This window comes from Dama dama, chromosome 31, assembly GCF_033118175.1.
Source record: "Dama dama isolate Ldn47 chromosome 31, ASM3311817v1, whole genome shotgun sequence".
Classification (NCBI taxonomy): domain Eukaryota; kingdom Metazoa; phylum Chordata; class Mammalia; order Artiodactyla; family Cervidae; genus Dama; species Dama dama.
In genome coordinates this window covers 8,171,474-8,198,606 of record NC_083711.1, presented here as the reverse complement: position 1 = coordinate 8,198,606, position 27,133 = coordinate 8,171,474, and the positions used below count along the sequence as shown (strand labels likewise).

The following is a 27,133-nucleotide window of genomic DNA, read 5'->3' as shown; positions in this document are numbered from 1 at the left end:
CATTCTGTGCCAGGATGCCAGGTGACCCTGAAGAGGACATCCAAAGCCAATGGGTGGGAAGGGCAGCTGCAGGGACAGCTCAGAGAACCCTCCCAGAAAGAAGGGAGACCTGAGGATGAGAAGGAGCCAGATGAAGCTCGGAAGAGAAGGGGCTGTTTGAGGCAGGAATGTCACACAGGGGCCCCAAGGTGCAGGGAGAGATCCCCATCACTGTCCCCCAGCCCACCCCCTTGGTCAGCAAAGCCCTGTCTCTTGTCCAGGACCACCTCCTCCCATTCCCCCCACCACGCCCCCTTCACCCGTATAAGTCATTGTTTCCAGCTTTGAGTTCTGGCTAGCAGAGATGCAGTTGTCAAGGTGGGTAATCCACGACAATCTTCTCCACAACTCTTTCTCTCCATCCCCCTGTCTGTAGATCAACCCTGTTAGGCTGTGTTGACATAGGTTTGTCCCCAGGAATCTTGCTCTTTCCCCCTCACAGATCATGCAGTTTGCATTTGATCGTAGCGTCCTTCTGAACCTGGGCTTCTCAACCAGAGGGAAGGAAGATTACAGCCTCTGGTGGGCAGAGGCTGGGGTTGCTACTGAAGATCCTTCAGTGCACAGGATGACCCCCACAGTGAACATGGCCCCATGTCACCAGTACCAGGGTGGAGAAAGCCTGTCTCTCTCATCCCTCTGGCTGCTGTGGGTGAATATTTTTACAACTGAATTTTGGGTACAGTTTTGCCCCAGAGGCACATGGACACATGAGAGGGCCTTCATTTTGCAGTTCTGACTTGCTTTTCTGTGTCTGGCTGCCTCTGCTGTGCAGATCTGGACCCACAGAGAGCTGAAGGCGGCCACGTGGCCCACCCTCCAGGCTGCCACTGCTTAAAACGATGTCTGGGAGAAGCCAGTCTAAAGGAAGGATTCATTCCCTTGTAAAGTTACAGAGTATTATGTCATTGCATGTCCACACTGTTCTGGGAGAAAAATGGGCAGGCCCAGATCCCCTAGCAAGTGGTAACTGGTCCTCTGCAGTTCCTCTCAAACTGAGCAGGATTACTATGGCAACAGCACATCATTGGTAGGGTAAAACCAACCTGTCTCACAGCGGTCTAGACCCAGCTCACGTTCCCTGTTAGTGGGTGAACAGACAAATGCTTGGTGAGTTCTTCTCTGGTTGAGAGGATGAGATGCTTAGACAGCCTCATCGACTCAATGGACATGAATCTGAGCAAACTCCAGGAGATCGTGAAGGACAGGGAAGCCTGGCGTGCTTTAGTCCATGGGGTCGCAGAGTCAGACACAACTTAATGACTGAACAACCACCACCACCTTCTCGGGTGCCTCCAGAAGAAAAACCTGCTAACCCTAGTCTAGGAAACCCCTCGAAGTGGTTTACCCATATGAAACATTTGCCAGTGTTCTTCTCACCTATAAATCAGCAATTGTGTGTGATTCAACCTAACACACTCATACAACCAGGCATTCTGTAGGGTAGGTGCTCAAGAATGCCTGTTGAATGGGTGGGTCCGGGGATTAGTGGAACAGGAAAGCGCTGACTTCAGGATCTCCTCACACAATCCATCCCCGCTGGAGAGGAGACCATGCTGTGTCTGCCTTCCCTCCTTTTAGGCGTGAGCTTCCCCAGAGCAGGTCTTCTTGGCAGGGGCCGCTCCTGGAGCCGTTCCATCAGTGGTCGGTGCCGGAGGCTGAGGGCCTGGGATGCCGAGGCATTGCCCCGTCTCTGTGCCAGCCCTGGTCTCAGCTGGGGAACGGGCCTGACACGCAGTCAGTCCTGCTTCCTGGCGGAGTGAAAATCACTCCTGAGAGAAAGTGAATATTCATTTTCCCTTCTAGCTAAGTGATAAGTTAATCCTATTCATTCTTTTTCGTTCCCAAAATACCCAAGAGAATTTTTTATGGAAACTGCATGGATTGCCAGTGGTTCCAAAACTGTCCAGAAAAATAGCCTTTTCTTAGAAATGTCTGATATTTTGGATCTGGTAGAATAGAGAAACACAATAAGGTCAAGGATCACGATAGCTCCATGTGAATATTTCATTGCAGCCAGGCCTCTGTTGGGCCTTTCTTTAAGAAAACACCACATATAAAAGGCAGACTTCCAGAATGTTTTCCTGGTGTGTGGCAATTCCATTTCAGAAGTTTCCATTGCCTCTTAGGAAGGTTCTGTTCTTTAAATTGAAAACTCAGGCATTTTTTAAAATGTAACTTCAATCACAAAAATTTGTGTTATTTATAGAAGATGAGAATCAGCCATAAAATTGTTGTGTCAATACAACTTCCTGTTAAGCATGCTACAGTGTTATTTTGGAGAAGGCAATGGCACCCCACTCCAGTACTCTTGCCTGGAAAATCCCATGGACGGAGGAGCCTGGTAGGCTGCGGTCCATGGGGTCGCTACGAGTCGAACTCGACTGAGAGGCTTCACTTACACTTTTCATTTTCATGCATTGGAGAAGGCAATGGCACCCCACTCCAGTGTTCTTGCCTGGAGAATCCCAGGGACGGGGAGCCTGGTGGGCTGCCATATCTATGGGGTTGCACAGAGTCAGACACGACTGAAGTGACTTAGCAGCAGCAGCAGCAATGTTATTTTGTATTGTCAACGGACTGGATGTGCGTGTGTATGTCTGTGTGTGTGACAGACAGACACAGAGGGACTGTGATTTACACATAAGTTAAACACCCACATCAGTAGCTTGGTCACAGTACCACCAGCAAGCAGACAAGTATAACTTTGCCAGAGATGCTGGCAGAGGCTGCTGGCTGCTGTCCCCATGTCTGCTTGCACATAGTGTCAGAGCCTCAGAAGATGAGGCGCCCCTCCCTTCTGACCCAGCCATCATGCTGAAAGGTCGTTGCTGCGGGCCATGTGCTGCATGTCACCCATGACTCTGGGGGACAGGATTTTGATCCCGGGTCAGAGATGAGGCTTGACTACTTGGGGCTTTTTGTGTAGCAAAGTTTTGTTAAAATATAGAGATAGGGAAAGGTTCTGACACAGATGTCAGAAGGGGACAGAAAGAGTGCCCCCTTGCTCGTTTTTAGCAAGGTGTTTTATGTCTGTTAGAAATCAGATAAGAGAGACACCTCAAGGCTGAGGGAGTTTCACCAGGCCTCTCGTCCACAATATGCAATTTTGAGATAGGATGGCATGAGGTGTGTCATCCCACCTCCCGCCATAAAATAATTGACAGGAATACTGGTTTGTTGAGCCATTATCAGCCCAAGGTTTGCGAAAAGAAAAAAAAGTTAGTCTTAGGTGGAACCATTTTGAAGAAAGGCAAATTGCAAAGCAAATACATAGTTTCATTAACATAGCTTAAGAAAAACATATCCATAAGAAAAATACATGGGTTAGCTCAAGGCTCAATTCTGTGTCCTTAACACAGAATTAAAAGAAGCCTCTTTTCATCTTGTGTAGAGAAGGAAAAAAAAGAAAACATCTGCCACGTGCAGTTTATTACCTCCTGCCACTTGGGAACCTATGGCCTTCCTGCCTGTTACCCTCTCAGTGTTTTTAAAAATCAGACAGAGCATCTTCTAGATGTGGCTTCTCCTAACAGACCCAGGAGGAGGAGCTGCCACTGTTCGCCAAGGACACTACGCCACTCCGTATTGCGAAACATGACTCCCCTTACAAGGCCCAAGCTGTCCTTTCCCCCTCGGCCCCTGCCATGTGCGTTCATGCACACCAGCCCACTCTTGCACTCCAGTTTCCCCTCACAGGAAATGGCCAGGGTGGTGGCAGGCAGATTAGTCGATGAAGTTGGAATCTGAACTGGGCATCCAGCCTGCAGTTTGCAGCTGAGGGCGCTGAGGGTCCGGGAGCTGCAGTGACATCCTCAGAGGCAGCTCCCGGATTTGCCGTCTGCTCCTCTCTCACATGGTGCTTTTGAGAAAGGGCAGCCCCATCTCTGCCAGGGCCTCAGAGCCGCCCGCCTTCTCATCATCAGGGGCTGCATCTGTGGAAAGATCGAGAACCAGTTCCCCTTCCCTCGTGTGGTCCTCCCATGGCTGGGGCTCTGTGGGAGGGAGGGATTCAAACCCCTTCAACGCAGGCTCGAGACGCCACTGGCCTCCTCAACCTTTAGTCCTTCTCACCGCAACTGCAGGCGGATTTTCCAAAGAAAGCCTTGCCCTCCTTGCTCTGGACCAACCTAGTTTCTCAATTTTCATTCCTTGGCTGCCATATGTAATAACACAACTTATCTACAAGATTAGTGTAATGTTTGACTCCATTTCTTTTAAAATTTTGGAAAACTTGCTTCTCTTTCCTTTTCTTTTCTCTTGGCTGCACTGTGCGGCTTAGGGGATCTTAGTTCCCCAAACAGGGATTGAAACTGTCCACGGCAATGAAAGCGCTGCGTCCCAACCACCGGTTGTAATTGTTTAGTCTCTAAGTCATGTCTGACTCTTGCGACCCCATGGACTATAGCCCGCCAGGCTCCTCTGTCCATGGGATTTCCCAGCCTAGAAAACTGGCGTGGGCTGTCATTTCCTTCTCCAGGGAATCTTCCTGACCCAGGGATCGAACACGCATCTCCTGCATTGGCAGGTGGGTTCTTTACCATTGAGCCACCCTAACCACTGCACCATCAGGGAATTCCCTGGAATGTTTTATTTTCCTCTGGGGAGATAGTAGAGGGGAGCATGGGGAAGCCACATAACTGTATCCTGGGCCCTATTAGAGGCTAGGAAGCAGTACAAGATGGCAGGTCAGAGCCAGTATTCAAATCCCAGCTCTGCCTCTTACAGGTTGGTCACGGGCAGATTACTTAACCCTCTTTGGGCTTCAGTTTCCTCATGTCCAGATGGAAAGATCACAATAGCACCTAGCAGATATTAAGCTCCCGGTAGATATTAGCCTTGTTGTTACCGTTGCTGGGAGAAGAGGCATTTGTGCCTGGTTGGTGAGAATCATGGAATGCATTTAACTGACTTCCTGTTTTCTTGCATTCAACTCAGGCAGCCCATAGATTGTGTGCATTTTAAGACTTTTCAGAAAACATGCTTTTGCAAATGGGGGTTTCAGAGAGAAGAGCTTGGACAGCTTCCCCGAAAACTGTCAGACTGCCTCATTCCCGTGTGTGCAGAGCGGGGGCCCCCTCTGTGTCAGCGGGAGGCCCACCCATGTTGAAACCAGCAACTTTTTTTTTTTTCCCCAACACCTTCCCGTGCTGTCTAAACGTGCAGGGACACCCGGGCCCCAGGCCCCAGCCTCAGCAGCCCTCCTAGCAGAGGGGGAGAAGCTGCCCTGGATTTCACACGGCTGGTTGGCAGCGGGGAGGCCAGCAGAGCCAGTGGAATGCGTGCGGCTTTCAAATGTCGCATCTGTGGACTTGGTTGGCAGGCCCAGGCGGCGCACCACAATAAACCTGTCACACAGGCATTGAGTCACTGGGTCCTTTATTCCTCATCCCTGCATTCTGCGGCCTTGTGTTCTCTTGCCAGCAGAGATTGGAACGTTCAGCCCCCAGACATGCCAGAAGCTCCATGTTTTTTTTTAAAGCAACCATGCGGCTTGGCTAAGGAATGTGTGTCCCTGGGGGGTGCTTCCCTGCGGTACGGTCTCCCGAGCAGCCGCCCCCAGCACGCTTGAAGACAGGAGGTTAATTCCCTCCTGCCTCCCTGTGCTTCTCAGGATCCGGATCTTTGGGCCTGGGAACCTCTGCCCTGCTCACTGACCCTCCAGTCCCAGCAGCAGAGGCACAGCCAGAAGACCCCCTCCGCCTCCTCTCTGGGGCGTTACCTTGGAGTCCTGAGGCCCCGTGGGAAGGACCCCACAGTCCGAATCCTCCGCTGATGTGATCTCTGGCAGGAACCTTCTTCCCACCCACACCCCATCCTCAAGGGGCAGAAGGATATCTGTCTGTCCTCTCTCTGCCATACCCCTCCCGGCCGCGGTATCAGAGGCTCAGGACACCACCCAGGAGACCAGCCTGCCTGCGATTTCTAGCAGACAGCTCCTCTTCTGCTGCTCCTTCCTAGGGAATTTTGGCTGAGGAATACAGATCCAGATGACGAGACTGGGCTCAGCAGAACCCCAGCAGACGAGGCGCCCGCACTCCTGAAGTTTGCAGGAGCAGGAGGAGGAGCAGGCTCATTTCAGAATCATTGCAGCCGGTGATGGCTGAAATGGGCTGGGCATGCCGGAAGGCCAGGGTTGGAGCACGTGGCTTCTCTCTGGAGAGGCGACAGGCGGCCGAAGATCGGAGGGCCTGGAGGGTCAGTGTGCAAGCCTCAAGGGCGAGAGCGATCTAGGCCCCAGGAACGGCAGGTTCAAAGGCCCTGAGTGCTGACGGATCTCTCCTGCTTCCATCAAGACGCGTGCATCTTCCACCCGGAACCTGCTCCCCGCTTCCCATCTCCCAGCCTTTTCTGTATACCAGAGGCAGAGAGTTATTTTGAGAACCCAACAACTTGGGACTGCCCCGGTGGTCCACTGGTTAAGAATCCACCTCAAAATGTAGGGGATGTGGGTTCAATCCCTTCTTGGGGAACTGAGAACTCACATGCTTTGGAGCAACTAAGCCCACGTGTTGCAATTACTGAGCTAGTGCACTCCAGAGCCCAGGCACTGCAACTGGAGAGTCCAGACCCAGTGGTGAAAACGCCTGCATGATGCAATGAACACCAGAGGCAGCCAAATAAATAAATAAATGTTAGAACACACACACACGTAGGCAACTATTTTTGCTTAAAATCGTCCAGGGGTGTCCCAGTGTTCCTGGGATGACATCCTAAATCTTGCATTCCGTCTGTGAGGCCCTGCTTGATCCTGCTTCCTTCTCTCACCCATGTGAAGCCCTCACCTGGCCTAGCTCCCGCCTCATTTCAGTTCAGTTCAGTTCAGTCGATCAGTCGAGTCCGACTCTTTGTGACCCCATGGACCGCAGCACGCCAGGCCTCCCTGTCCATCACCAACTCTCGGAGTTCACCCAAACTCATGTCTATTGTGTCGGTGATGCGATCCAACCATCTCATCCTCTGTCGTCCCCTTCTCCTCTGGCCTTCAATCTTTCCCAGCACCAGGGTCTTTTCCAATGAGTCAGCTCTTCGCATCAGGTGGCCAAAGCATTGGAGTTTCAGCTTCAGCATCAGTGCTTCCAATGAACACCAGGACTGATCTCCTTTAGGATGGACCGGTTGGATCTTCTAGTCCCACCTTTTTGCCCATTTGTGCTCAGCCTTCCCCGACCAGGGCCTTCCTTACTGATCTGTTGCCAGGACCGTCATTAGGTGGCTGCTGTTAACCTGAAAACCTTCCAGGTTTCTGACACGGAAACGGGCTTCAGGGGCAGGGGCTCTGGCCACTCTGCCTTCTGGGGGAGGAGACGCTGGTGCTTAAAAGGTGAAGTCCCAGCCTGACCTGCCGCCTCGTGGTATAATGTTCTTTCTAGCTCTTTCCGCCACCTTTGGGATCACCATGATAACCCTAAACAGAAGTCCAGGCTTCTGATGCTCCAGTGGATTTCCAGCTGGCTCTCTGGAAAACCATCTCACCTGACTTCTAAATTACGTGATGGAGAGGTCTGCTTTCATCACCGGCCCCCACTGTGGCACCCTGGCTGGGAGATCGCATGGATGCGGAGGCTTTCTCTGCCTTGGAGATGGCACAAGTCAACCTCCCTGAGCTCCTTCTTCCTCCCAGGGCTCCGTGTACCTGCACGTCCAGTGCGAGTTGGTGCTCAGGCTTCAGTCGATGGATTCCCATCATCCGGCCCTTCCTTTTGCCTATTGAGTCTCACATAACCAGACCTTCTATCAACACGCTCTCCAAGATTCTTGCATGAAGCTGAAGCCACTGGTGGGCCTTGGCTTGAATGCCCTCACCACATCTTCCCCAGCTGTTTGTCCGCCTCCACGCCTTCTTTCTCTGCTGCTTTGGCCAGCGCCGCTCACCCGCCAGGTCTGAGCACTTTGCTGAATCCTAGTCACTTGTTGTACATAAACTGAGTGGATGGAGACTGACACACAGACAGACACCCCTTCCTTAGACTGAGCTTCTCAGGAATCAGGTCCTATCCCATGACAACCTACAAACAAGAATAAATAGCAGTGGTAGCTGCCTTTGTATTTAGTATTGTGTGACACCAAGTCCTCCCTGTCAGCTTAGAAACTGAAGGGTGGGACCTACCTCTCCACCTGGGTGTCACCAAGAGTGCCTTGCTTGGGAAGTGTCCAGGCTGAACAGTCCTGTTTCCACCCTGCTGTTCCGCAGGCTCACTCCTTCCTCCCCAGCTGGGCTGCAGGGAGAGGAACCCCCACCCCTGCCCCAGTGTCCAGTCTCCCCACTACATGTGGCTTAGAACGGGGCACCAGCTGTGTCTGGGGAGGCACCAAGGTTGAAAAGATAAATCCACAGGAGAAGACCCTAGGCCAGGCAGTGAGCTTCTTAATCGTGAGACTTATTACTCATCAGTCTTATACCAACCTGAATACTATGTATTGATTCTGTGTTTGGTTTTCTGTCTCCCCTCCACTAGAATGGAAGCTCCATGAAAGCAGGGACCTGGGTGCCTCTCTGCTGTTGCTGACAAATGAGCAAGAGATGTCACGGGCTCAGGTGGTCTCTTGTGTTCTGGCGGGGTCAGTTGGCCAAGTTAGGAGAGACCGCAGGGGACCAGGCTGTTCTTAGACCCTTGTGAAGAAAGTTCCATTGCGGTGAGAAGTCCCCCACCTGTCCATGGACCACCCTGATCTGGTCTGGTGTCCAGAGCTGCCCCTGGACTGGGGTTTCCCTGGGACTGGTCAACCAAGGTCATTTGCAGAGGAGACCAGCTGCCTTGACCCAGCCTGGTTGCCACCGGCCCCCAGCAGTCTCCAGCTCCAAGGACAGGAGTCTCCTCTCAACCGGGCTATCTGGGAATGGACTGGGAGAGCCACGGGTTATGGACCACCCTCAGACCCGCTCTTTTACAAGCTCACAATTTCCTGGTGAGTCTGCATTTCCCAAGAGAGCAAGAGCAAAAAGTTTTATTCCTGATGGCAGAAGTTTTATTCCTGATCTTCATCTGTCTCTGGACTCCGTTGTCCCATCCATAACATGAGGGCATCAAGCAGAGTGACCTTTCAAGCTCTAGCCCTGGTGCTGGAGTCGGGTGGTGGCAGTGTGGTCTCCGGGCACAAAGCATCAGAGGTTCTCTGGGCTCTGGCGTGTGGATGACCTCAGAGGATGGCATTCTGTGGGCACGGCCATCACGTCTCCTTGGTCAAGTGCCCCAAGTGACCTGCCTTGGGCTGCATTCGGTCCAGTGGTTGTGGCCACCCTCATCCTGCATGTGCCTGGACAGATGTGGTTTCTGAATCTCGCTCCCTTTCCACACCAGGCGCCTCGTTTCCAGGCAAGTTTCCCTCTGGGTGGCGTGGTCCTCACTCTTGGCTGCACGTCAGAACCACTTGAAAGCTTCTCAAGTTATGGACACCCGGTTGCACCCCATCCAGTAGGATTTGATGGATCTGGGGTACAGCAGGGACACTGGACTTTTTAAAGTCTCCTTAGAAAAAAAAAAGAAAAAAAAAAAGTCTCCTTAGGTGGTTCTGAGCTTCCCTGGTAGCTCAGCTGGTAAAAAATCTGCCTGCAATGCAGGAGACCTGGGTTCGATCCCTGGGTTGGGAAGATCCCCTGGAGAAGGGAACAGTTACCTACTCCAGTATTCTGTCCTGGAGAAGTCCATGGACAGAGGAGCCTGGCGGGCTACAGTCCATGGGGTCGAAAAGAGTCAGACACGACTGAGCGACTTTCACTTTCACTTCTTCAGTGATTCTGATGTGCAGCCAAACTCAAGAGCCACGACCCACCTCCATCCTCCATGCAGCTGCTGCAGTGACCCTCCCAAAATACAGCCAGACCTTCCTGAGCTCCCTAACCAAAGACGAAAATGCAGACACTGGGCTTCCCTGGTGGTCTAAGAATCGACCTGCCATGCAGGAGACATGGGTTTGGTTATCCAGGATGATTCCACACCCTATGGAGAAACTGAGCCCTGCCACAACTGCTGAGTCTCCGCACCCTGGGGCCCATGCTCGGCAACAAGAGGAGCCGCCGCTGCGAGAGGCGTGTGCATCACAATGAGGAGAAGGCTCCCCGCAGCTGGAGAGAGCCCGCACAGCAACCGCCCCCCCCCAACAAAATGCAGCTGCCTCCCTCTGTCATTCAAAGCCCCTGGACCATACCTCCCCGCTTATTAGGAGCTGAAATGTGTCTCCAAAATGCACGTGTTGAAGCTCGTACCCTTATTCTTCATGCCTCAGAATATGACTGTATTTGGAGATGGGGCCTTTAAAGGGTCATTAAGATGTGGCCATCAGCATGGGCCCTCATCCAATCTGACTGGTGTCCTTAATAAGAAAAGGACTTTGGGGCACAAACAGTCGCCAGGGATGAGGGCACCCAGAGGGAAGTCCACGTGAGGACGCAGGGAGACGATGGCTGGCCAAGGCTTGCTCACATCTTCATCTTGAACTTCCAGCCTCCAGACTTGTGGGACAACACACGTCTGTTGTCTAAGCCGCCCCATCTTTGTTCCAGTAGTCCGGCTGACTGACACATCACCCTTCCACCAAGGCAAGAGGCAGAGTGATCAGGACCAAGAACACGGGGGCGGATTCCCTCTGCCTTTTATTATCGGAGGCTCTGCCAAGTTCCTTAACGTCTCTGTGCCTCTGTTTCCCTGCCTGTTCAATGGTGAATACCAGCTGGAGCTACCACATGGGATTATCGGGGAGGATTCCATGAGTCCGTGAACTGTGCTTCGAACCGTGTGGCTCAGAGTAGCCTCCCTGCTAACTTTTTTTCCCCCTTCGCATCCCAGCCTCTGCTTCCCTCTTCCTCACCTGCCTCCTGGCCCCACCACACCACGCTTACCCTTGTTTTCTCTCAGCTCCTTCTCTGCGTTCCCTCACTCCTATCCACCCATGTTTTTGCCCAGTGAAGCCCAACTTGAATTCCTCCTCCTCTGAAAAATATTCCTAGATCCCTCTAAGCAAAACCACAGCCTCCTCCATCATACTGCAATAAAAGTGTGTTTGTCTGTCCAGCACCTTAATCTGCCTTGTGTACCCAAAGGGTTTACTTACGGTGGCTAGGAAGGACCCCTAAAGGCTTACCAGGTGGCTCAGCAGTAAAGAATCCACCTGGCAATGCAGGAGAGGCAGGAGACGTGGGTTCGACCCCAGGGTCAGGAAGATGCCTGGAGGAGGAAATTGCAACCTACTCCAGTATTCTTGCCTGGAAAATCCCAGGGACAGGGGAGCCTGGCTGGCTGTCATCCATGGGGTCACAAAAGGGTAAAACTCGACTTAACAACTAAACAACGACAACACCAAGGACCCCTAAAATACTGCATGATGGTGCACATTGCAAGCAGGAACTCAGAAAGAAAGAAAAACAAGGATGGTGACATTAAAGGGTCCAGGAATGAGCTAACAAGGGCAGACCGTGGGGCGCTTGACGCTGTGCCAGGAATTCCAGCTTTAGTTATAAAGTCATGACTGATATGCCTTTGATTAAAAAAAAATGTAAAGTTCTTCTTGATGCAAAATAAAGAGATGACTTATCCCTGAGAGTAATTTGATGTTCACTGCTTCTCAACAGTCATGAAACTGCCTAGCAGCCCACGGAGCTGGATTCTCCTTCTTGGGAGAAAATTAAGCTTATCTGGACACCACGGTGGGACTTCTAAGATTCTGGATTGTGACTGAGTGCAGCTGAGTCGAAGGCCGGGGAGGATACCCAAGACTGGCTGGAGAGGGGTGCCTGATTGCATCTAGACATATCCCAGGGGGCTTTGGTGCCAGTGGAATTTTCCCCAACTCTCACTACAGGCCTCCGTGCCCACCTGGCATCTCTAGACCCCCCCATAAGATTCCAATCTTAGGGATTTGCAACTCTGAGGTCTCAGGCGTGGATGACAGGTGCATGGTGCCCTCGACGAGATGACTGCACTTCGACAAAGATCAGAGTGTGGATGAGATGGATCAGCTACTAGTGGACCAAGGCTCCCGCAGGACGAATACCTGTCTTACTTCCTTCATCACTGAATCCCAGCATCAAGCACAGTTACGGTCATAGCATGAATGCATAAATGTAGTCAAAGCTATGGTTTTTCCAGTAGTCATGTACGGAAATGTGAGAGTTGGACCATAAAGAAGGCTGATCACCAAAGAATTGATGCTGGAGAAGACTCTTGAGAGTCCCTTGAACTGCAAGGAGATCCAACCAGTCCATCCTAAAGGAAATCAGTCCTGAATGTTCATTGGAAGGACTGACGCTGAAGTTCCAATACTTTGGCTACCTGATTCAAGAGCTGACTCATTGGAAAAGACCTTCATGCTAGGAAAGATTGAAGGCAAAAGGAGAAGGGGACGACAGAGGATGAGATGGTTGGATAGCATCACTCACTCAATGGACATGAATTTGAGCAAACCCTGAGAGATAGTGAAAGACAGGGAAGCCTGGTGTACTGTAGTCCATGGGTCACAAATTGTTGAACGTGACTTAGTGACTGAACGCATACACATAAGAGGACAGGTTAGACAGGAGGGGGTTCAGACATCAGCTGCAGGGCGAGCAAAAAAGGCCTTGACCACAGAGTCTTCTTTTTGACCCATCCATTGTGGGCTTCATCTGCCTTTCCTACATGACAGGCTGCCTCACACATACCACTGTGCCCTGGAGGTGGAGGACATTAGATTAGATTCATTTTCCCAGGAGGATCCAGGGTAGCCTTGAGGAGAGTAAGCTCACACCTGGCAGGAGATACCCAGGCCACAGAGTTTCCACTTCCTATACTCAGGCCAACCCTGGAGAAGCCGTCTGTGGGAACCAGGTTAACATGGATCCCCCTGACCCTGGGGCCATTTATTTATTTTTTTAATTAATTTTTTTTTAAGTGGGGAGGGTGGGCTTCCCTAGTAGCTCAGACGGTAAAGAATCCACCTGCAATGTGGGAGACCTGGGTTCGAGCCCTGGAGAAGGGAAGAGCTACCCATTCCAGCATTCTTGCCTGGAGAATTCTGTGGACAGAGGAGCCTGGCAGGCTATAGTCCGTGGGGTCACAAATAGCATTTTATTTATTATTATTATTTTTTTTTTTTTAAAGTTTTTTGGCTTTGTCGTGTGGCATGTGGGATCTCAGTCCCCTGACCAGGCATCAAACCCACACACCCTGCATTGGAACCACAAAGTCTTAACCACTGGACCACCAGGGAAATTCCCTGGGGCCATTTAGCCAGAGGATTTGGGCTGAAGGTCTTCAGATATATCGATAGATCCTTTCCCTTAAAGATGAAAAACCAGGGCCCGAGCTTCCATATTGTTCTTTTCTCGATCCCTCTGGACCGCTTTAATCCACTTCCCACTTCATCTACTTCCTACCCTCCCCTCGCCCCCTGCTTATCTTCTGCAGCATCTCTGCATCTACCTGGCACTCCGGCCCCATGTCCCAGCATAATGGCCCCCTCCTCCCCGGCTATATAGAAACCTGGCACGGTTATGGTCAGGTCCTCGTAGAACCTTCCTCTAACAGGATAGAGAGCATCTACTTTTCTGAGTTCCTGCAGCCTCCACCATCGGGACAGCCTACAGACCATTCTTTATTGCTTGCTATTTTATATTTAATTTTCACATCAAGTTTCCCCCAGAACTGTGAGTTTCCTTGAGGACAAGGACATTGCCTTGCTTATTTCTGTGTCTCTTGGACTTCAAGGGGAATTTAATGCATATTTATTGACCGTCTCATAGTATATTTTGGCCTGCTCATAACAGGAATGAGCCCTGTTTGTTTGTTTTGCTCTGTGGCCAGCTTGCTGTGGGGCCTGGTTTGGTTTTAAAAATTCTGGTCCCTGTTGGAAAAGGAAGTAGAATAATTGGGGTTCTGGAGAGAGCAACTCTCGCTTTTTACCCTTCTGTGTCTTTTGAACTGTTTACAATAAGCATATGTTCATGCATTACTTTGGTAATAAAGCAATTTATTTAGATTATGTTGTCCCTGTGAACAATGTCCCGTTGAAGGGACAAGATGATCTTTGCGGGTAAGATACTTTTCTCTAGTATCCCAGACTTAAATCCTTTCTTGGAGGTGGGGGTGGGGCGCATTATGGTTCTCTCTGTTCTGCAAATGTGTGTAACTGCATGAAGCTATATGGGACAGCACATAGATTAGGAATTTTATGTGGGTTGTAACTGGGGATCATTTCTAACTGCCTGAAGTCATTTGCAATATTATTTCAGCTGTGAGTGTATTCTAGTTAGTTATAAGAGTCCCTCCATCACACTGAGATGTCCATGGAATTTATTTGCTGTGTTTTACCCTCTCATTTTTCACTGGGAAAGGAAGTCAGTGCAGAATGTTTATTCTGGTTCCCAAAAGAGAGAAAGACCATGTCCCTCCACCCCTAAAGAAAACCCTCTCATTTGAAATGTCCTTTCCACTTACCCTACTCTGAATAATGGCTTGCTTTTTAAGCTCTCTTGTTTTTCTAAATATTAAAATTTCAAAGGAAGGATATTTTTGAGTTCAAAGCGCCTGTTTCAAGTCTTAAATGGTTTTCTTGGCCTGGCATTCACCAGAAAGAATTTTTAAAACAGTATCCTATAGGTTGGTTCAGTAGCTGAAATGACTGTTCCAAGCCAGCATTGTTGGCACATAATGCTGAGATGAATCTCCACCCCACACCCAAATCTTTACTATTCATTGTGTTCTGGGTCCTAGAGAGGTCATCTGGACCATCCCTCTCTCTCCAGGCAGGCTAGTAGTGGGGGGCAGTGAAGGGTGGGATTTGTTGGGGCCAATAGACCAGACTCACACAGCACTGACCTCCCAAACTTCTCGGCCTGTTGGGTGGGTTGACTGAAGGCTGGAGCTGCCTGGAGTAGGAGGCCATACAGTCTTTTCATGCCCTCTGACCCCATGAGTAGGAGATGGTCAGTTCACCCTGAACTGGCCCGGGCAGCTGGGATTCTTAGACCAATGGCCCAAATCCACCCTGGACTTCCTACTGTTTCCTGGCTCTGAGCTTCTTCCAAACCACACTGTGTAAAACTTGAAGATTCAGAAGAGTGAATTGCTGAAATCCAAAGCAAGCCAGTTCCTGTCATCGTGCCTCACTGGTTCTTATGTCTGGTTCCTCAGTCATTCTGTGTATCTCAGGTCACTTGCCCCATTCTTGCTGCAGAGTTGTCAGTTTCTAGGAATGCCATCATTTCTCAGTGGAGTGCTATAGACGTTTGAGGTGAGCCCTTCTCTGTCCCATATACTACCAGTCATCTGCCCTGGTTCAGTCCAGTCATTATGACAACCAAGAATTCATTCCAGCCTGGAGTTTGGGGGTGGGTGCAGTGCAACCCTCAACCTGGTGAGGAGGAATACTGCCTTCAGTCCGTGGGGAGCAGTACCAGTTTCAGCCTGTGGAGCAGTACCACCTTCAGCCTGTGGGGGGCAGTACCAGTTTCAGCCTGTGGAGCAGTACCACCTTCAGCCTGTGGGGGGCAGTACCATCTTCAGCCTGTGGGGGGCAGTACCACCTTCAGCCTGTGGAGCAGTACCACCTTCAGCCTGTGGGGGGCAGTACCATCTTCAGCCTGTAGGGGGCAGTACCACCTTCAGCCTGTGGGGGGCAGTACCACCTTCAGCCTGTGGAGCAGTATCACCTTCAGCCTGTGGGGGGCAGTACCATCTTCAGCCTGTGGGGGGCAGTACCACCTTCAGCCTGTGGGGGGCAGTACCACCTTCAGCCTGTGGGGGGCAGTACCATCTTCAGCCTGTAGGGGGCAGTACCACCTTCAGCCTGTGGGGGGCAGTACCACCTTCAGCCTGTGGGGGGCAGTACCATCTTCAGCCTGTGGGGGGCAGTACCATCTTCAGCCTGTGGGGGACAGTACCAGTTTCAGCCTGTCGGAGAGAGTACCCTCTTCAGCCTGGGGAGGGCACTACCCCTAGCTGAAGACCCTGAGTTCATAGCTGTATGTTCTGAGGGTTAGGCATTTCTCCTCTTCCATCTTGAATTCCCAGCACCCGGCACAGTCAGTGCCAGACTTTTGTTGCTGCTAAGTCACTTCAGTCGTGTCCGACTCTGTGCGACCCCATAGACAGCAGCCCACCAGGCTCCCCCGTCCTTGGGATTCTCCAGGCAAGAACACTGGAGTGGGTTGCCATTTCCTTCTCCAATGCATGAAAGTGAAAAATGAAAGTGAAGTCACTCAGTCGTGTCCGACTCTTAGCGACCCCATGGACTGCAGCCTACCAGGCTCCTCTGTCCATGGGATTTTCCAGCCAAGAGTACTGGAGTGGGGTGCCGTTGACTTGTGTTAGGATATCGTAAATATTTGTCAAATGAATGAGAATGAAATCCATAAACAAACTTCAAGAAGATCTGTGAATCCTGTAAAACGGTGTGCAGAATGGGTCTGTATATTGTGCGCATTGTATCCATATGTTTTCCTGGGGGTAAGGATTCTAGCATCCACCAGATTCTCCAAGGGAAATTGTGATCTACACGGATGTTGGGGTGACTGGTCTAACCAGTGTCCACTACCAGGCTCATGTTTGAATCCCTACAAATGGCGTTGCACAGTGGGTGTGAGCTGAGCTTTAGAGCTACTGGTCCATACCATGATCCTGATACCCTTGCAGAAAGAAATGTCCTGAGAATTGCAGGGGAGACTGCTCCCCCAAGTTCATACATCCCTGTAGTACAAGGGCGGTATTCTATCCTTTCCACAAGAAATGACCTTGAAGCTGGGCACTTGGACTCCCTGACAGGAAAGTTTGGTGAGAAGAGGACAGGAGGGAGATATTTTCCTCCCAAACTCAGGAGTGTTTTTTTGGGGTGGCTTTCTTAATGAAAGACAAAGAAACTGGTGATATCACTCAGCTTCCTGTAAGCTGGGGCTGATGCAGCAGCTCGGCAGAGGGCAGCTGAGCCTAGCAAGAGAGCAATCATAACTCGCTTCCTTCCTGAGAATTCACTGTCGATGCAATTGTTTAAATAAAACATGATGTGCTGAGGCAGGAAGGACAGCTGGGCTGAGTTGGTGGCTGAGCAGAGGGCTCAGGGTCCAGAAGCATCTGCAGACCTAAGCAAAGGTTCATACTCAGCCCGTGGCCCTGTGGAACTGTAGTTTGGCTGCACTGTGGTGGCTTTGTATGAGGTCTCGGATGGAAGGGTGTGGCAGGTGTTAACATGATGATGGCTGATCCCTGAGGCTTTCCCAGCATCAATCTGCCCATCTTGGGATTGTCCTATCCTAGGAAGAGATGCTCTAGGATTCTAGAAAGAGAAGTTGGCCAGGGGAGGGGACAAAACTGAAAGCTGGAGGTGCCCGAGATTGACTCTGAACTCAGAGTCAATCTCAGGCACAATGAAGCATTTACCAAGAAGTCTATGATGTCATTCGCCCCAGAAGGATCATTCTTTTTGAAGTAGCTTCCAGCATCTGGACTAGATCAGTCATGAACCTAGAAACTCCTTCAGGGGAAGATGGAAGCTGAGGAACTATAGTTCAGAGCAGGCTTCTCAAACCATGTGTGTGTTATTCAGTCATGTCTGACTCTTTGCAACCTCATGGACTGTAGCCCACTAGGCTCCTCTGACCATGGGATTCTCTTGGCAAGAATACTGAAGTGGGTTGCCATTACCTTCTCCAGGGGATCTTCCCAACCTGGGGTTCAAACCTGGGTCTCCCACATCGCAGGCAGAGTCTTTACAGTCTGAGCTTCCAGGGAAGCCCTCTCAAACTTTAGTGTCCCTAAAAAGTCACCCAGAGAACTTGTTAAATCAGACTCCTGGGCCCTGATTCCACAGTCGATTCAGCAGAAGCCTGAGAATCTGCATTTCTCATAAGCTCTTAGGTACTACTGGTGGCCTGGGGACCCCACTTTGAGAACCACTGGTGTCCTGTGGGGGGTTTCACACTGTGCTCCACGCTGCCCCCTTGTGGGAGAAGGAGGGGTGAGAACAGCGAGTGAATGGGGCTCCACGCCCTCACCCCCAACTACACCCAAGACCCCTCCCAGTCTTCTTTACAAATCTGGTTTCTGTGATTGAAAAGAGAAACCCTTGATAAAAAGAAGGAGGGTGGGGGAATCCTGACCTGGAAGAGGTGGGTCCAGACCTGCATGGGGGGTACCCCAGAGAATCGAGCTTCCCCACCCCACGTTCCAGTGTGCCCAAGTCAGGGGGCAGCCTCTAACTATAACCTGAGAACGTTCAAAGCAGACAAACCCCAATAACCAGCTAAGTGAGTAGAAACCAAGGCAGGCATCACCTGTTGTGCCTGCCCGCCCCACCCCCACCCCCCCGCAGGGCCACAGAACCCGCTCCCTGGGGACCGCGGCCACAGTTGCGCCCGGCTGCACCCGGCGGGGTTCCCAGTCTGTCTGCATGCTAGCCGCCCCGGTCCCGTGGGTGCAGGGCCGCAGCCTGGTCCAGGAGAGTTTGCCCAGCGGTGTCTGGATGTGCCCACATTGGCCCTGTCCCCAGGCCCCTTGGGAACCTCGGCATAGCCACCTCATCCTCCATAAACCAGACCTGAGATAACCATCTGCCCCACTGTAGCCGGGACCCAACAGCAGTGATCTGAGGTAGGAGCCCAGGCGCTGATCACAGTGTCAGGGTCCTGGCTTGGCTTCACCATCATCACCCTGCTGACAGAGTTTGGGTGAGGCAACCTCTCGAAGCCTCAGTTTCCCCATCTGTAAAATGGAAATAACTGTAAGGTCTAAGTGAGCGTTAAACACAGCTGTCAGGATCCAGCTCCTGGGACAGCACCTGGCATGGAGGGAGCCCTCGGGAAGCATCAGCCAGCTGTCACTACGGCTTCTCACTCTCCACACTCAGCGGTTCTGCTGAAGCAGGCATGCACCATCTGTGTTAGCTTCCTGCGGCTCTGTAACAGATGACCACAAACTTACCGTTCACTCGCTCAGTCGTGTCTGACTCTTTACGACCCCATGGACTGCAGCACACCAGGCCTCCCTGTCCTTCACCATCTCCCAGAGTCGCTCAAACCCATGTCCACTGAGTCGGTGATGCCATCCAACCATCTCATCCTGTCGCCCCCTTCCCCTCCTGCCCTCAATCTTTCCCAGCATCAGGGTCTTTTCCAACCTCATGAACAGTATGAAAAGGCAAAAAGAGATGCCCACAAACTGGGTGGGCTTAAAACAACAGAGGTTAATTTTGTCCTAGTTCTAGGCAGGCGTGGGCAGGGCCACGTTCCTCTGAAGGCTTCAGAGGAGAGTGTGTTTCATGCCTTTCCCTGAGCTTCTGATGCTGCCAGCAATGCCTGGCGTTCCTTGGCTTGTAGACGCGTCACTCTAGTCTCTGCCTCTGTTGTCACATGGCGTTACTTGTCTGTCTCTGTGTCCACAAGAACAACAGTCATATTGACTTAGGTCCTGCCCCAACTGAATAGGACTTCATCTTTCTTTTTTAATGTTAATTATTTTTTGGTCACGTCACATGGCATGCACTGATCTTAGTTCCCCAGCCAGGGACTGAACCCAGGCCCCCTGCAATGGAAGTACAGAGTCGTAACCACTGGCCTGCCCTGTGGAGTCTTGAGTGTGACTCCATCTTAATTTGATTGCATCTGGAGGCCCTGTTTCCAAATTAGCTCACCTTCACAAGTGCTGGTGTAGGACTTGGACTGATCTGTTCAGGGGACGACGGTCCCCCCGGCCCGAGGCTGCAGGGCCCTGGGGAACCTTCCCCGGGAAGCTCCCCAGGCCTGGACTGAATGCTCCCGTGGTTGTGTTTTGCAGGGTGTTCAGACTTACACCTCTTGGATATGCTGACCCCAACTGAGAGAAAGCGACAGGGGTACATCCACGAGCTCATTGTCACAGAGGAGAACTACGTGAATGACCTGCAGCTGGTCACAGAGGTGAGGGCGGCTGGGGGTGCGGGCGGGGGGCCGGGGTCCCTGTCGAGGAGGCGGGGTCCTCCTTCCCAGGCTGAGAAGCTCTCAGGTGTCTGGGAGCCTCTGGACAGGACGTCACGTAGAAGATGCTTTCCCGAGAGAAGAGGATTCCTTCTCATCCATGGCCAACTGGGAGTTCTGTCCACAGAGGGGGCAGAGGTCCCTCAAGCCCGTGAGGAGGCCTGGGGTGGGACACGGGGGCGGTGAGGTGGGTGTCGGAGCCCTACTCAGACAACTTGCCACCAACTACCTGACGCCACGGAGCGCCACCTCCCAGCCCTTGGCAGTGGCGTTTCAACGCAGCGGCTGCTAGCTTGTTACTCCTCATGCCGCCCATCACTCCCGAGAAGGGTCTGTGAAAGGGAATGAAGATGCTTCCTCCCCAGGGCCTCCTGCACACACCCCCGACCCCGTCTGGGACGATGCCTCATTTTAGCTTTCCTCCCAGGGAACTCTTGACGGGCCTTGGCTGCCTGGTCCAGGCGGATGAGAAGATGCAGAGTTGGGAACCCCCTGCGTTTCGGGAAGTTTTTGGTCCAGACACGTGGGACGTTGGCGTGTTAGGGGTCGGGGGCTTGCCGAACTGGGTGTCCAGGTGCCCCTATAGTCTGTGAAGTACTGTGAGAGTGTGGGAACCACACCCCTACCCCCAACAGTCATGAAACCGTCTCCCCTGATCATCTTCTCCTTACTAACCTGGGAAGACAAGGCTCGCTGACCCAGTGTGGAGTGGTCCCGGATGCAGGGTGGGTTGATGGCCCCCAAGGCCATCATGAGTGCTTAGGAAGCACTGGGATGAAAAGCACCGCTTTCTCAAGACACGGGACCGTCACTAAGAGTCTCGGATGCCAAGGGTGTGAGTGTTACGCCCTTAAATGTGGCATATTGTGCGTGGCCTGGTGGAGGCCTGGTTCAACATCAGCTTGAGGACCCATGAAGGGTAGGAGCTCCCGGGGATCAGCCTCAGCCCAGCCAAGTTTATTTCAAAGACAGGCTGAAATAAACTAAGGTCCCTAAAAAACTAGGTCCCTAAGGAACCTTCCAGTGAGTGGCCTGCCTCCAGCGGTAGCAACCACCTCTCTCTAGGCAGGGGGCTTGCCATGGGGGGGCTCAGCTGAGATCCGTGATACCCTGCGAGTGGCCCACCCCTTCGGGGCTAGGCCTGGAGCCCAGGAGAGGAGCCGCGCCCCCTCGGGGCTAGGCCTGCACCCCCTGGCTCTGCCCGAGGTCCAGCCCCAGCTGTGGGCAGAGCCGTGGGGTCCATCCCATCCCCGAGGCTGCTGGGTGGAGGCCCTGCTCCCCGGGAGCTCCAGAGGCTTGTCTGGGCCATAGATGCTGGGCCAGGAATGTGTGAGCCACCCTCCACCAACCCCAGGGCATCTCTCAACCCCCACGTCTGACCCGTGGCCAGCTGGTGAGAGCGTGAGTGCCTTTGTCCACAGCCCCCAGCTGAGTCCTGGCCAAGTTCAGGCCCGTCCTCCAGAGTTTAGCGGGCCTCCTTGTAAACCTGTGCATGGACCCGATGGGGAACCCCGGCCCTATTGCCCCCGCAGCAGAGGGGGGACCACTTGCTTCAGAAACTCGGTGGCTTCTGAGCCCCCGAGCAGGGCTGCAGACGCCTTGGGCCTTCCCGTTGCTCTGAACAGACCGGTGCATTGCGTGTGTTTGAATTTCAAGCTAACTGTTTGCTTTCTGAACTGCTTCGTTTTCTGCATCTGTAGATCTTTCAGAAACCCCTGATGGAGTCTGAGCTGCTGACAGAAAAAGAGGGTGCTATGATTTTTGTTAACTGGAAGGAGCTGATTATGTGTAATATCAAACTACTGAAGTAAGCCTCTCCTTTCTAACCCCACCTGGCTTCGCGCTCACACACTAGCACCCCTGCGTGGCTTCACGCGTGTGTCCTGTCTGTGCATGCCCGCCGCGTGTCTCCCTACCCCTCTTCCTCATTTCCGCTCACATGCACCATCTCTCTTTCTCGCCTTGATGCCTTCTAGAATCACAGTCCCAGTTCTCCCTGGGGAGGGTGGATTGCCCGGGTCTCCCGGTTCCCGCTTTTACCGTGGTTCTAGAATGAACAGAGAAGGGCCGATCCTGGGTCCTGATCCCTGACCGGCCCCACGCGGGGTGGGGGGCAGCCCCCATGCCTTCCCTCAGACCCAGGATCCACAGGGGGGCACGCTGGTCTCTTGGGACTTTCTTGCCTCCTGAAGACGGGAATCAGTGGGACCATCCATGGCCACGGTCCACAGTGGTTCTTAGGATGTCCCTCTGAGATGCTGTCCTGAAGCAGTGGCTATTTTTATTCATATTTTAGTACCCAGTTGCAGCTGCAGGTCCAAGGAGAAACACTGGGCAGGGAGTCTAGAGACCTGGGCTTGGAGCCCTTCTCACCGCCCTGCCTCAGTTTCCCCACCTGTAAAAGGAAGGTATTGGATTGTACCATCCAATCCCTAAAAAAAAACCTCCAATCTCTGTCCGCCGGGCCCTCAGTATAGCATCACTTGCTAGAACACAGATTAGGTCCACAGTGATCCTGGGATCCCAGGGGCAGCTCCCAGGCCCTGGGAACTGGTGGTTCCTCCTGATCTTTAGGTTCGTGTAAACGGGAAGCAGCTCTTTCCTGGATGTGGCCCCTGGGATTTGCTGGAGTGATTTCAGGTCTCCACTGTGAGTGTGTTTGGGGGTGGATGAAGGAAGAGAGGTGCGGCGAGGTGGACATGAAGCCAAAGCATAACATCCTCTCTCTGTACGTTCCAGAAGACAAGTAATCAAAGATGACGGGATGAGGATGGTTTAGAGGAGTATTTCCATTCATCTCCCTTGAGAAAGACGCTGCAGGGTCTTCTAGCATAGATCTGGGTTGGATTCTCGGGCTCACACCCTTGCCGTCACCTGTGCCGCCGAGCCTCAGAGTGCTCATCTGTAAAGTGAGGCAGTAACCACCACGCAGGGTTCTCATTAAGGAGCATTTAGACTCCAAGTGCCTGGTCCATACAAGTGCTGGCTTGGGCCCTGGGTGCGCTGAGCACCCACTCTTGCCTTCGGAGAGAGGCTGCCTTGTCACTTGGGGGCAGGTGGGCTCATTAATCCCTGAACCTACAAGTACTAAACCTAAAGGGCAGGAGACGAGTTGTCTTGAAACACACGCACAGACCTTCTGTGGAAAACACACCTACATGGTCACACCACTTTCTTGGGTGAGTGTGTGAGGGGGGGTCCGCAGGGTCCCCCTTGCTTTTCTGTTGTCTTCGCACTTTAACCCTCCCTCCTGCTCCTGACAGGGAGCCACAGGCCGCTTTCTTGAGCTCTGTCAAGGCCAGGCCTGCGTGCCCCCTCCTCCTAGCACCGATGCGCTCCACAGCCCCAGAGGTAGGAATCTAGAGCACTCTTGCTGCTGTGGAGACAAGGCTCAGAGAGGCTGAGTGACTTGTCCAAGGTCACACAGAAGGTGATCAGGGCTCCGGGCTGCTCTGTGGGTGACACTCAGGGCCTACTAGGGGTTCCACCTGGCTCTACCCTCGATGGAAAGCAGGTGACACCAGGAGGCAGGCATCTCAATTTTTCATCTGGGCTTCAGCACCTTCTAGCTCATTCTGGGCAGTTATCTCAGGCAGGTAACTCCCCAACCCTTTGTTTCAGAAGCTGTAGGATTGCAGTCAGAGCATCTGCCCGGTCTAGCATGCAGGGTTATTCCAGGGAGCAAGTAGATTAGGTGTACAATTGGCACTCTGCCAATCATGGCCCCACCGGGCACCACCTTCTACCATCTCTGATGACCTGATTGGTTAGTTTGGCTAAGCTTTTTATCTTCCAGATAAAATATTAACACCTGTATTTAGCAAGAGCTTTCTGGGGACCTGATTTCCTTCTTTCTTTCTTCTCTTCTTTTTTCCCTTTGCAGCATCTTATTATGAAAAGTTTTCAAACATACCAGGAAAAATGGAAAGAATTGTATGGTGAGCGCCCATATTGTAGATTATACAATTTCACTGCATAGACTTAACGTCTTTGTGCAAAGGACTAATCCCAGCAATGGGAAGATTTAGGGCTTCTGGCACGATGGAAGAGGGAGGCATTTGAGGATGAAGAGAATTTAAGGCAGTGGCTCAGATAGTAAAGAATCTACCTTCTATGCGGTAGAACCAGTTTCAATCCCTGGGTTGGGAAGATCTCCTGGAGAAAGTGAAGCTGCTCAGTCATGTCCTGACTCTTTGTGACCCTGTGGACTATAGCCTGCCAGGTTCTGCTGTCCATGGGGATTCTCCAGGCAAGAATACTGGAGTGGGTTGCTGTTTCCTTCTCCAGGGGATCTTCCCGATCCAGGGATCGAAACTGGGTCTCCTGCATTGCGGTCAGACTCTTCACCCTCTGAGTCACCAGGAGGGAATGGATACCGACTCCAGTATTCTTGCCTGGAGAATTCCATGGACAGAGGAGCCTGGTGGGCTGCCGTCCAAGGGGTCGAAAAGAGTTGGGCACAACTGAGTGACCAACACTTTGATATTCATTCCCGGGAGGGCTGCAGAGGACAGCCACTTATGTGCCACTCCTGATCTAAGGGCCAGCGACAACTTGTACTTAAAGGGGGACATAGGGTTTATCAAACAGATAAATAAGAAACAACCATAATGAACATAAAAGGGAACTACCTGGGGCTCTCAGACTTCTTACTAATGCTGTTTCTGGGCTCTTTTACCTGTGAGCAGAGAGCTGAGAAATTTGCCTTCAAAAGCAGAGTAGGACAGAAGAATCTAGAACATTTTACAATTAAGAGCTAGATGCAGACCTTTAGGAGTGGCTATTAGAAAAGATAGGAGAAGGGATGCAGGAGTGAGATAGGGCATGTGGGACCAAGTGCTGGCAACGGTTTTTATCGAGATCTTTTCCTGTTTCCTTACTTGAAGAAATAAAATAAATGAAAGAGCTTCTCTAAAAAAAGGTTTTCTTAAATATTAAGTATTCAGTTTTCAACTTAAGTATGATAAGAAGAAGATAACAAGAATAATTTAAGAAGAAGACACAATTTTCTTTAAGGCAGAAAAACAAAGAAAAATGAATTAGAAGTAGAAAACGTACCTTGAATAGACAGCTGGTGGGAACCCACTATATAGCTCACGGGGTTCAGCTCTGTGCCCCGTGATGACCTAAGGGGTGGGGTGGTGGTGGGGGTGGGGGGAGGCTCTGGAGGGAAGGGGTGTGTGTACACTTATAGCTGACTCACGTCTCTGTACAGCAGAAATTAACACGACGTTGTAAAGCGACCATACTCCAAAGAGAGAGAAGTCGCTCAGTCGTGTCTGACGCTTTGCGACCCTGTGGACTGTAGCCCACCAGGCTCATCCGTCCATGGGGTTTTCCAGGCAAGAATCCTGGAGTGGGTTGCCATTTCCTTCTCTAGGGGATCTTCCCGACCCAGGGATAGAACCCAGGTCTCCCGCATTGCAGGCAGACGCTTTACCATCTGAGTCACCAGGGAAGCCCGAGGTATACTATACTCCAAGGTATATGCCAGAAAAAGATACGTTGGTGGGTAAAGACAGGATGGGGAGAAGGAAGGAAGGAAGGACTTTGGCTGGGCGTGGACAGGGTGAGAGGGGAGGTGGGAGTGCCTTGGAGGAGGGGAGAGGAAGGCCGGGAGGGAGAGCGGAGCAGGGGGCTGGGAAGGCCCACTTGGAGGGATGGCAGGAGCTGCATCTGCAGCGAGGAGGCCAGGAGCCCAGGGCAGCTGGAGTGGAGGTGGGCCTGCTCTTGGTGCTTAAACTCTATGGGCCCTGTAGTCAGATCCCGCCCCCTACCCCGAGTTCCAGGGTTTCCTGTCACCCATGAGCTGTGTGACTCTGGTCAAGTCACTCGGTTTCCACATGCCTCAGTTTCCCCAACAGTCAAGAGGGATACTGTTGGGTTGGCTGAAAGACTCATGATGGATTTTACATATCATCTTACGGAGAAACCTGAATGAAATTTTTGGCCAACCCAATAAGTCATATATGCTTAAAAAAAAAAAAAAAAGAAGTGTTTGATGCCTAGGACACATTCATGAAAGCCGACTCTCTTGCCTGTTCCCTTGATCCGCAAATTTCAGAGGGTTACTCATTCACTCAGCAAACAGCGGGCACTCTGATGCATTCACTGACTGAGTTGATTTCTGTCGCAGTTCAAGACCTTGCGTGTATAGAGCTTTCTGTGAGATTACAGATCAGTCCCCAAGGGGCGGCGCTGTGGCTGCAGCACTCATGCGATCCCTCAGCCTGGTGCCAGCCCCTGTTTCCAGCCCCTCAAGCCCAGTCCTGTGCAGCAGAACCTCCCAGAAGGAGGCCCGCGGCTAAACCTAACAGGTGCCTAGTCCTTTGCAGGGGCCTGATTCCAGGTCTGCCCCCCTCCACAACATCAACTCAAGTCTACAAGAGTGGGCCTCCAGAACCTGGGACCCGGCTTAACTTCCTCTTGTCATCTTTTCCCTTTTCCTTGTCTCCTCATCATTTAGAAAAAAAAAGACAAAAGAGGGAGGCAGGTAAAAACACTTTTACTCCCTTGCAGAAAGACTGTGTTACTCCTCATTGGAAAATCATGGAATGATGGAATTTCTTCCTGTTTCCATCTTCCCAAGTTTGTATTAATAACCTGGTTACTCACCATGCTTATCCCCCAGAATTGGTGGCGATTTCGCCCTTGAGCAGATTTTTACATGTGGGGAGATACTCCACACCAGCCCTGCAGTGGGCAGTGGCCACCTGGCCATCCTGGGGGCACCAAGCTGCCACTCCCCATGCCCCAGCCAACCAGCAATGACCAGCACCTCTTCCTACAACGGCATCTGCTTAAGGGGGGAATCGCTCACTGTTTAGACCATATAATGCACTGTCCCTAAAGTTTCTTTCCTTAGCTTGCTTGCCCAGTCCAAAGATTCAAAAATTTTTTTCTTTAACCAAAGATGTGGGAGAAAGAAAGTAATCTGAAGTTTTTAATACTTAGACTGCAGCACCTTTTGGGAACCATATAGCCCTACCCACAACTATGAAGGCAACCAGAAGAATTCATAGTAACATCCTCCTACACTTATGTTGGAATCATGTACTACACCATTCTGTTCTATCCATCCATCCGTTGATCATCCATAATCACTAGGGTAAGCGGAACATGCCCATGGCCTCCCACGTTGTGGCCTTGCCTCCTGGTATATTGCTGTCCTTGTTG

At 51.8% G+C, this 27,133-nt stretch overlaps 1 protein-coding gene and 1 long non-coding RNA gene across 10 annotated transcripts in view; both read left to right on the top strand.

The window, feature by feature from the left end:
• The window catches only part of ITSN1 (intersectin 1), a 241,170-nt gene that overhangs the window by 190,998 nt on the left and 23,039 nt on the right, over positions 1 to 27,133 (top strand). For 7 of the 9 annotated variants that reach the window (XM_061133932.1, XM_061133933.1, XM_061133929.1 and 4 more), the window contains 2 exons: positions 19,779 to 19,900; positions 21,658 to 21,764. In XM_061133932.1, the coding sequence (XP_060989915.1) occupies positions 19,779 to 19,900; positions 21,658 to 21,764 (229 nt within the window). Of the gene's footprint in view, positions 1 to 19,778; positions 19,901 to 21,657; positions 21,765 to 26,911; positions 26,955 to 27,133 lie in introns of those variants that run through there. The other 2 variants (XM_061133935.1, XM_061133934.1) reach the window with 2 other exon arrangements.
• LOC133049944 (uncharacterized) lies at positions 2,338 to 13,992 on the top strand. Its single transcript, XR_009691499.1, has 2 exons — positions 2,338 to 7,921; positions 8,499 to 13,992. It is a non-coding gene; the product is annotated as an uncharacterized LOC133049944 (long non-coding RNA).